Source organism: Amaranthus tricolor, chromosome 3 (assembly GCF_026212465.1).
Source record: "Amaranthus tricolor cultivar Red isolate AtriRed21 chromosome 3, ASM2621246v1, whole genome shotgun sequence".
Taxonomy (NCBI): Eukaryota; Viridiplantae; Streptophyta; class Magnoliopsida; order Caryophyllales; family Amaranthaceae; genus Amaranthus; species Amaranthus tricolor.
The window spans coordinates 34,741,805-34,752,655 of NC_080049.1; the positions used below are offsets into that span (position 1 = coordinate 34,741,805).

A 10,851-nucleotide genomic window follows, 5' to 3' on the forward strand; every position below is an offset into this window, starting at 1 on the left:
AGTAAATGGAACATTAGTAGTAAATTAGAGGGAGTAATATGTTAAATGTGCAACATACCAGATCACGTAGATATGTATAAGGTGAGCAATCACTTAACAGTAATCTTCAATAAAAAGAAAATCTTAAATATATACATTTTAGATATATTTTTATATCAATGATGTTGAAAAAAATATATTATTACTAAATATTCTAAACATTTATTGTTAATTCACAATTTATTGTTAAAATTCAAATTAGGCATGAAAGATATTAAATCATGAATTTATTTTTAAAATTTCATCTGATCTATATTATAAGTCCTTCACATCACCACATAAATACATAATATTCAAGATGACTTTAATTGCACAATAGACATGTGTAAAGTAAACAGTTGCTTCACACTAAGAATCTTCAATTAAAGAGCCTTAAATACTTACATCATATATATATTTTAAATTGAGGATGTCCTTGTTGAAAAGATTTTTAGTAACAAATATTTTAGAACATTTATTGTTACTTCATGATTTGTTGTTAAAATTTAAACTAGGTATTATATATATAAAAAATTATGAATTTGTTTTTAAAATTCCAAATTTGAAGCTCTCTACAATACCCTATAAATATATAATATGCAAGACAGCTTGAATTGCACAATATTGCAAAGTGTTAAGAATGTATTCAGAGAGTTGAAATTAAAGCTTTACTCCAAATATTTTTTTAACTTTGGAGAGATTGAAACCTAAACAAATATTTTTGATCTGATCCCTCCAAATATTTTCCCATTTTCTTTCATCCATAAGAAGACATGAGAGAAATAGCATATAAAATAGAATTGTATGGGATTCCATAGAGCTAACAATATTAAAGTTCTCCATATGAAAGCTTATTGAGAAATTTTGTTGCAGATTGTATGGGATTCAATACTAACTTTATGTTTGTCACCTTACACTGATCCATTGTTCGTGACTTGCAAATGAATCCAATGTTATTCATATTTGTAATTTGTAATTTGTAATAGTGGAAAACTTAACAACAAATTATTCACGACAAGAATAGTAGAAAAATGGTTGAAATATCACCAAACAACAAATGATAGCTATAAAGAATAGGACATATGTTGAAAATCATTGTAAAGAATTAATCAATGAATAATGTGCCCATTTTACCAACTTGTACATTAACAACAATATCTTTGTATATTATGGTTGGTTAATGCTGAATTTGTTACAACATATGATCCATATTCCTCTTAAACTACGCCAAGGCAATTACATAAGCGAGCTCGGATGGCAGAGATAACGACGAGTTATTTCTCCTGCTTAATATTTTATTTAAAAGGAGAGGTAACTTCTCATCTCATTTTCTTTGTGCAATGAACAAGATATTGTTTAAACAAAAGATAAAATCTCGGATGGCAGAGATTTTGTTATAACATGTCCACAATTAATGCTGAGCTTATACTGTAATGAACACAGATTCTGTGCATTACCCTCTCTTTGAAAGGAAAGGTAACTACGTATTATTCTACACGAGCCTATGAAAGGAGAAGTTTAAACGAGCTCGGATGGCAGAGATGCATCACACGACATATATTCAATCACAAAATGTGGTCTTTCTCTTTTTAAAGAGAGGGTAATGCACAGAATTAGTATTCATGACAGAAAAAGCTCAGCTTGGTACTTACCTTCCAAGGAAAAAGCATTCCAATGGGTCAGAAATCATGGTCATTCTGATCAACATCTTTGTATAAAATGATAAATCAACTAAACTTATACTTGGATGCACGTACCTGTTCAGGGCACCCGGGTGCAAGTTATCCTGCTTAACAAGCAACACTGTGAGAATGGAACTTTTATTCTAAGAAAATTAAGCTTCAACAAAAATGAATAGTTGATATCCCTACAATGGAAATCTTTTTCCTTTGCTAATGCCAATAAGAACTCAACTATCTGCTTCTGATATGAAGTAGGATTTTTCACTCATCTGTTCAATTAAGCCTCTGTCAAGTGGAAGATGCAAGCTCTATTAGTGATCATTAATCACGGATATCAGAGTTCAAGAAATGTGGTAATTCCTAGTCACAAATTCCGAAAATAATATGACACAGTAAATGCAATAAACATGACAATTACACATAAAACTCCAAGACTATTGGGCTCACGGGGAGAATTCCAAACACAACACAATAGGAAACATTTTACTGCTTTTATTGGTGAAAGCTACAAAACGTTTGCAACCACAGATAAACATTAATTAAACGGCAAACTAAAACACAAACAGACAAGCACAGTACCCAAAAGATCACACTATGGGTACGTCTGGTCTTAGGAAATCAAGGGATGGAAGGACATACAGATCTCTATAGCCCTTATGAGTGTTTGTTGGGACCCTTTATTAAATCCCTTTACTCCATTTTCTTGATGGAGTTCCACAAAACAGTTTGTCTAGGAACTTCAATTCCCCATTTTCACTCTATGTTTGACCAGCACTAACCACCACAATGAAACTCGCCAAAACCATTGAGCAACCAATTACCAACAAACAAAGCCACCTCAGAAACCCAGCGCCACCCACCACTGCTGCTGAGATTCTAACAACAATTCCCATCAACCTACCTAACCCCCCAACACGTACAACCACCTCTGTGAACCAAATCCCACAAACGACCTACCTGCCATCCAGATTTCAACCCACCACCTGTGAATCACACTCCAAATGTCTGTCGGCCAATTTAGCCAACAACCAGAACTCTAGATCCAAGATCTGATAATGAGAGGGTGTGAGAGAATTTGATGTTGACGTAGTTGAAAGGCCAGTCACCATTTGCAGTGGCTATTAATTGGGACTTTGGGAGGGATGGCAGCGCACAGATCTTAAAATGATTGACATGGAATTTTTTGAAATAGCTGACTCTTGATTGAGCACTGTTAGACAGACCTGAGTGATCAAACAAGAAAGCAACAGAGAAGAAGAATTCTGCAGATAAAGAACTATAGAACCAAAAGAAGTAAAAGGATGGAAATTTATTATTGAATATTGAAAAGAACAGACCTTCGAGTAGCTTCCAAACTCCTAAACAAGACTACTTTCTTGATTCTTCACAATTCTAACAATGCACATCACCCTTATATATCGTATATATATACTAGGAAACAATTTAAAAACAACCAAAACAATCAGACATACAAAGACCAAACTATCCATACTTATTATCCCGCTCCTTTCTCCTGCTTCAAGTATAATTCAAGGGGGAAGGAGGCACATGGGTCATATACTCATATCATTCTTCCAAGTATTTAGAGCATTAGAGGTGTGTAGCGGAGCAAAATAGTGGCACCTCTCATGAGATAATGACCAACTGAACCACCAGCAGACGGTGCAAGATTGAACACAAAAAGGTGGGTGGCTTTTTGGAATAGGATTTTTCAAAGTTTTCTCAAGTCTTGACAATAAAACACATGTATGACTGTAGGAGGGATTGAAAAGGTTTTCTTAGCTTTCCCTTCTCTCCTCTTTGGAAAAGCTGTAACTTCACAAAACGTTACAAGCAGACATATAGAATCAGCATTAACAGAATAGAAAATTTCCTCCAAGAAGATGCGGAGGCATTCAACAAAAAGCCCAAGATACAACACCATCCTAATTCATTAAAATGTCATAAGAAACTTAAACAGCTACGGCAGGAGAGTTCAGAACAACATGCCATCATATTAGACATTAGACAACAATAATAGTACACCTTTCAGAAATATACAAAGGCTAACCAACTGAACTGCATTGGCTAACAGCCTAAGTGGCAGAATTCTCTAGACTTTCAATTTCGGAGAGTACATAGAAAGTAGCAACTATCTATTAACAAGTAAAAGATCTCTCAGAAACAAATCTCGCAGAAACTTCAGCAACATAAACATTTTATCAACGACTCAAGCATTATCCACAACAAAAACTAAATAATTTATCCCTTGAGCGATATAAAACAAAAGATTGAGAAGATACCTCTACCAAGCTCAAGCAACAGATTTTGAGAACCATTAAAACTGAAAAATCAGCCTCCTCAAGCTGCTAGCTTTAGTACTGCAGTGACATTTGCAGACAAAAGTCATAAACGTTCCAGAGTAAATGCCGACAACTTGATGGAAAAAGCAAATCCAGACCTCGATTACCAACTTAAATGTATTTGTTGAACATTGCCAATATGTATTTTGAAATAAACTACAAATTCAGATGCAGAAAGACAAAGAAATACATGTACCATGGCTGATCAGGAACTTTCAATAACATTTCCGTGAAGTACAAGACAAAGAATTGAAACAGTCTTTGAATTGGAAAACAAAAATGGCATCTTCTGCAAGGACATTTCTAGCACTCATTAATTATACATGCTTAGATGCCGACCAAGTAACGACATGGATGATAAAGGAGATAGCTTTAACTGATACTATGATAGCCTACAATTAAACTGCAATAACATGAACTAAGTGTATGAAGCTTCAACTGACTTACTATCCCTATTCCTCGTTAACTTTTAGACAATGACCAACAGTATTTTAATCATACATAACACTATACAAAACCTGAACCACATATACTTATTCTCAAAATCTCGACCAATCATGTATATCTTGATATGATACCTCTCTGCTTCATAAAAGGTCATGCAAATGGCTCAATCGAACTAAAGATTACATACACTATACAGTTCCAATCAAGCTGCAACTGCAAACCCCAAGATGAGTTGCACCCACCATACCACTGACATAAAATTACATGACAGAAGTATCCAGAAAAGAGAAAAAACAACCATAACCCCAACCAAAATCAACATAAACCAATATAACCCCATTTATAATTTACAACAAATGCGTCTTAGCAGAAAATTACACATAAACAAGCAGGAGCGAACCCCAGAAAACCCCATGATAATAACTAATTAACTCTCTTCTCTACTTTGTCAATCGCGTGTTAATGATAAGCAAATAGCATCCTTCCGCTTTACATAAACCATCTCTTGCAAACATCATTCCAAAAATAAATCATGCAGAATATTAAAAAGATGTGACAATTGCATCATAGTTTGATATTAAGACCAAATTCTATGAGGAATGTTTGCAAAGTTCCAAATAAAAACAATTTACATACACATGTTCAGATGAACATCATCATTCTAAAAAGAAAAGCCATTATGCCACACCTTCTGAATCAAGTACTGTTATGATGCAATCCTATCACCAAAGCTGGAAAATAAATTTGACTGCTACAGATCTGATGGCATAGGCAAAAATATAATCCTCAACTAACTTCATCAGATGTGCCTGCTAAAAAACAGCATGAATGACGGTCTCACAACCCATTGTTTGCAAGTTGTTTTGAATCCATCTCTCTAACCTCATGCATGTTCATCTGTTGGCATTGACAAAACTCGTGCAGCATAAAACACAATCTTCACTCAGACATAGGCTCTTAGCCAAACAAGCCTCCAGTCCCCAATTCTGGTTGCTGCAACTCTTTCCTGCGCTGCTCTTCCAAAGGATCAGGGCTCTTATGAACCCTACGCAAGCGCCTTCCAATACCATAAGCATAGATATTAGAAAAAGTATGACCAAACATAACATCAGAATGATGAGTAATCTAGAAATAATCAAATAACATCCTATAATTAAAATACCTGTCTTGTGCATGATGAGCAGGAAATGTAGGCATGAATTCCTTTGACTTGGGAAGAGGAACTTCACGAAACCAATCATGCTTAAGAGCAGCATCAACTGTATAACGCTGCAGCCAACAATGAAAAACCGTCAGGGAATCAGCATACCAAATCATCCAAGAAATGAATATTTTCTTCCATAAAGCTTGTACCTTTTCAGGATCATAAGTTAATAGTCTGTTCAATAGATCAAATCCAGCATCTGAGAGGACCGGGGATCCCGTAAAGGATGTTGCTGGAAACTTTTTACGCAACTGATTATACCTGAAAAAGACAGTTGATAGTTAATCATAACCAAAGGTGCCCGAGAAACTAATTGTACCAATGAGGCCAGAAGCCAAACCAGAATCACCCAAAGCTGGAAGCCTGGGAAAAGAGCACAGAAAATAAGAAACCTAGATATAAAGCTATATATATCCCAGATAATATAAAAAGAATTACTTACTGGTGTTTCACAAAATTATACTTCACTTTAGGCAACTTAGAAAAACCAGGCCAGATTGTTTCATTTGGAGTGCCAAGAATCCTGAATATCTGCACAAAGGAATAGGAAAAAAAATTAAACAACAAAGATAAGCAAAAAAAACTAATTAGCACACAGTGCATATGACATTGTACAAACTTCTAGCTCGAAAGAAAAAACATTTTGAAATACCTACTTTTTGATGGATGAATGTACCTTATCAAGCTGTTCAATTTCGGATTTGCCATTAAACAGTGGATCTTTGGACAAGAGCTCCGCCATGATGCAACCAAGTGACCACATATCAATGGCAGTGGAATACTCTTTTGCCCCCAAAAGAAGCTCAGGAGCTCTGATAAAACAACAAAAAGTTATGAATGAGATCTTAAACCCCTGATCGATTCTCTCCTGTTATTGAAGATCAAATTTCACAAACCTACGCCATGTATACCAGGAATAAACAAATTTCACATCATGTATATACATTTATAATCAATACGGGAATGTCTAAGTCATACACATAAAAATCAGCAATCAAAAAACATACAGATGTAGGCTAAATTTCTTAAACAGAAACATTTGACCTTCAAGAAGATATTCCACTCAATATAAAAGATAGATTTAAAAATGTAATTACATACAAAAAAAAAATAGGCAGCTCACCTGTACCACAGTGTAACAACCAATTGAGTGTATGGCTTCAAAGGACTCCCATATTGTCGAGCCAAACCAAAGTCGCATATCTTCAGCTCCCCCTGGTTGTTCATAAGTAAATTTGACGTCTTTAAATCACGATGAAGAACCCAATTATCATGAAGGCACTTGACACCATCTAATAACTGAAGCATGAGGCATTTAACTTCACTCTGACTAAATGGCTGCTTCATGGTCTCCATGAGAGCTTTAAGATCGTGCTCCATGTATTCCATCACCATAAAGATACTATCAAGGTTGCTTCCAACAACTACTTCCTTGACATCAACAATGGATGGATGATGCAATGATAAAAGAATGTTAATTTCCCTTAAAGCAGTCAATGGAAAGCCCTCTCTTTCCTTTTCCATCTTTACCTTTTTCAAAGCTACAATGTCATTTGTCTTCTTATCTCTGGCTCTGTAAACTACACCATAAGTTCCTTCATCTATCTTATTTAGTCTTTCAAACTCATCCACACTTCTACAACCCTGAAGCATATTCACTACTCTCTTGGGAGCTGCTTGCGGTTCAGGTGTTCCACGAAAATAATCTTCATCTTCTAAATCAGATCTTCTGGGGCTAAGGCTAGAATCAGTGTCATCGTATCTATCATCTACCTCCATATGATACTCCTTATCCTGATCAATATGAAGAACATGATTTCCATTGGCAGGAGTACTACACATGCTTCCATCAGAATTTAAAGATCTTCCCTTAACTAAATTAGAAACCTCTCTAGTGGCATCTCCACGTTCTGGACTAGATGACTTCTTGCTCCTTCTAGTATCTAAGAACGCAAAAGAATGCATCTTCTTTCTCCTTTTCCTCATGAACTCATCATTATCTATTTCACCTTCATCAGCAGGAGAGTTAGAATCACCAGCCCACCTTGATGATAAAATGTGCCTAGTAGGGATATAATCCTCATCATCTATGTGCTCTATCTCCTTACCATTCTCCCACTGTCGCTCCTGAGACGTTGAATAATCATGTTCCTCAATTGACCCCGAGACAACATTGTCTAACTGATCACGATTCAAAGGGTTAACAGGAGATATTTCCGTTTCTTCTGGGGGTTTGTCACTTTTGAAAAAAGATGCCACCTCATTTTCTGCAGGAATTGTGACAGGTGAGGACTGCCGATACAATTTCTTGATTGGTTGAGGAGGTAGCGCTGTATTACTCACCCCAACTTTACTTTTCAATGCATCTTTTATATCTTTATCATCTCTATCCCATACTATGGGAGAATACTTCCTCTTCTTCAAGCCTCGGGGAGTGGACTGAGCGCAGTTATCCATCTCCAACAATTCACTATCCTTTCCCGACCGTGAATCTAACTCTATAGCACCCTCAGACCCATCCTCGCTAGACAATTCCCCGGGCTCACGATCCACCCTGGACGTACAGCCAACTCTCCTGGACCCACCTTTGCCTCCCCCTTCACCACCACCACCTCCCCCACTTCCACCTGAATCACTTCTACTTGAAGACGAGCCATAACCACCGTTAGCTAGCTCCCTTTCCTTGATATCCCTCTGTCTAATCCTAGCTCTATCTCTAATTTTCACAATATCCCGATCCCTAATCTGATCCACGTTCCTAATCCTATCATATTCTCCATTGGTATACACTGAATCACGCCTGGACATATTATAATCTTGGCCACGTTCTTTATTTTCATTTTCGTGGTATCCCCCATGCCTTCCCGCCGCCATATAATCAGGCAAAGGTATCCCCCAACTTGAAAAATCAATATCAATTACAACTAATGAAAACCCTAATTTTATTCCAAATATAGTCAATTCAATACATGCAAATGAAAGTTTCCTAAAACAAAAACCCTAAAATCAAAACTTCAACAACTTGCACTCATAAAGATCTGAGAGAACAAATAATGGTAACGAAAACGAGAACAAAACACACAATATGAAAATGAAACAGCAAAAAATCAATAGATAAATCGGACCTTTCGCAGGCGAGGCGAATTTGGTGCCTCTGAATCTTTGATGCTTGAAAATCCGGTGGGCAAGCAAATAATTCAAATTATTGAAAAAGTTAGGGGACTTAATCGAGGTATAGAAAGAAAAACCCTACAAACTAAAATTCAATAAAAGCCCTAAAAATTCGAAATTGAAGGAGAGAATCAGAGTGGAAGAGCGGGAGGAGAAGATGATGATAACTGATTGATGATCAATGCAGCGGGTCAGAGGGAAAAAGAAAGGCGGCGAAGCTACGATAAACAGAAGGCAAAATAAAAAAGGGAGGATAGGAATTGTTATCGCGAACGAAAAATACAAGTACAAATCATGGGGCGTGTCTAGCAACTTAGACCGATCATTGGCCGGTTCAGCTCGGTTTCTAACTAGTTACTCGTACTCAATGTGTGTTCTAGTGAATTTGCCCCCCTATCCGTGTTATCAAATTTATTTTAAACTAGTATAGAAATTCGTGTACAAATTTATTAATGCGAAATATATATAAAAAAATAATTTCAAATAATAATATAAGTACTGTATATTATCGTTATTAAATTTACCAAATACATGACTTTTTAAATCAAAACATAATTGCTAACGTTTTTTTTATTATTTACCTGATACATAACTTTTTTTCATGCAATTGAAGATATTAAATTCTAAGTAAACTAAATAGAAATACTATAGTATATCATACAAATACTTTACCTAATTTAGCTTCAAACTTAAACAAAATATATTATATTTTAAATTATATAAATATTGTCATGTAATCAACCATTAGTTACTTTGCATAATCTTTTGATCTTATTTCCCGTCCTAAGACATGCATTAAGTCAAAAATTTTACTATATTTATATTCTTAATTGTTCTTATATGTTTCAATTTATTTACTATTTTTAGTCATACTATTACTAAATAAAACTAATTAGTATGATATGTAATCATTTCACATCCAATAATATTTTTCCATTTGTCATGCCTCTTTAAAAAATGACACTTGAAATTTTTCAAGACTTTTATAGTATTGTATGATATGATTTATTTTTTGTCATTACGCTATTTTTTCTTTAATTATCATGCAGTGCATTTAACTTAATTTTTGGGCTATATTATTTGTTGTCATTTTTTATTGTGTCGTCACTTTTATAAATCTAATCCATAGTATTGCTCTTAACTCAATTCATACTTTTATCTCTTTAATTTATTTCTAAAAACGCTCTTATTAATATTCAAATATTGAAAAAATATGGTTGATGAATTTGATCACCAAAATGATTCGGAAGTATAAATTACGAACTCTTACACGAATTTTTGTTGCAAATAGTATATGTAGGATAGCTTGAGAACTTAACACTGTGTTTGGATAAGGTTTTAGGAGGAAAAGAAAAGGAAAGGAAAAGAAAATAAGAGAAGGGAAAGGAAGTGGAAGGATTCATGAGGAGCATTTTTTTTGTTTGGATAAAGAGGGAATTGAAGGGAAATGAAAGGAAAATAGAGTTTACAAAATTCCAAATAAATTAAATACTATCAATAATAATACACACACAATGGCTTAATATTAATGAATTTACAAAAAAAAAGTTTGAATATGAACATTATTCTACTTTGCAAGCTATTTTCCTTCTAAATCCCTCTTGAAAAGATTTGGTTATTAACAAAATTAGGGGTATTAGTCCCTCCATTTCCTTTCCTTTCAAATCCCTTCTCTAAAATTATTATCAAACCAAAGGTAATCATTTTCCTCCAAATCCCTGCCTTTCCTTTCCCTCCAAATCCCTCAATCCAAATATAATGTAAGTGACAATATAAATTATTCAAATAGATTTGTTACAGATAGACAGTTCAAAACAGTAAATGAATTGCATGCTTGGCAGGTGAGATAGCTATTGAAATCGGTTCACAGTCTGCATACGTTCCTTAGTCGAGGAGTTGCATCATCGATTGAGTTGTCTAGTGTGGCATCAGGACCACTATAAATACTAGGGGCATCTAGTGTGCAGACAAATATGCCCCTATGGTC

General features: G+C 35.0%; 1 protein-coding gene across 10 annotated transcripts; it reads right to left on the reverse strand.

Annotated features, from left to right (window-relative positions):
- Positions 1–211: 211 nt before the first annotated feature.
- LOC130808759 (cyclin-dependent kinase G-2-like) lies at positions 212–9,220 on the reverse strand. Of its 10 annotated transcripts, XR_009040734.1 has the most exons (10): positions 6,817–9,137; positions 6,370–6,505; positions 6,136–6,224; positions 5,843–5,954; positions 5,652–5,758; positions 5,372–5,546; positions 5,178–5,248; positions 4,239–4,331; positions 3,983–4,060; positions 212–1,985 (listed from the first exon to the last, which is right to left on the reverse strand). XR_009040734.1 is itself a non-coding variant. In XM_057674245.1 (6 exons), the coding sequence occupies exons 1-6, from the start codon at positions 8,565–8,567 to the stop codon at positions 5,447–5,449; spliced, it is 2,295 nt and encodes a 764-aa protein (XP_057530228.1). In that variant the 5' UTR covers positions 8,568–9,220; the 3' UTR covers positions 4,239–5,446. The 10 variants fall into 10 exon arrangements, 2 of the variants coding, with proteins under 2 accessions (XP_057530228.1, XP_057530229.1); XR_009040732.1 differs by lacking the exon at positions 4,239–4,331 and having other exon boundaries at positions 216–1,985; positions 5,178–5,298; XR_009040733.1 differs by lacking the exon at positions 4,239–4,331 and having other exon boundaries at positions 217–1,985.
- Between the last annotated feature and the right edge of the window lie 1,631 nt (positions 9,221–10,851).

What these genes read in the sequence shown, in the direction of transcription:
- LOC130808759 (XM_057674245.1), bottom strand. Translation starts at nt 8,567, where the DNA reads ATGGCGGCGGGAAGGCATGGGGGATACCACGAAAATGAAAATAAAGAA. An exon ending in TATAATTTTGTGAAACACCA is followed by an intron (nt 5,955 to 6,135) that starts GTAAGTAATTCT and finishes TGTCTTTTTCAG; the next exon opens with GTATAATCAGTTGCGTAAAA. An exon ending in GCTCATCATGCACAAGACAG is followed by an intron (nt 5,547 to 5,651) that starts GTATTTTAATTA and finishes TGGTATTGGAAG; the next exon opens with GCGCTTGCGTAGGGTTCATA.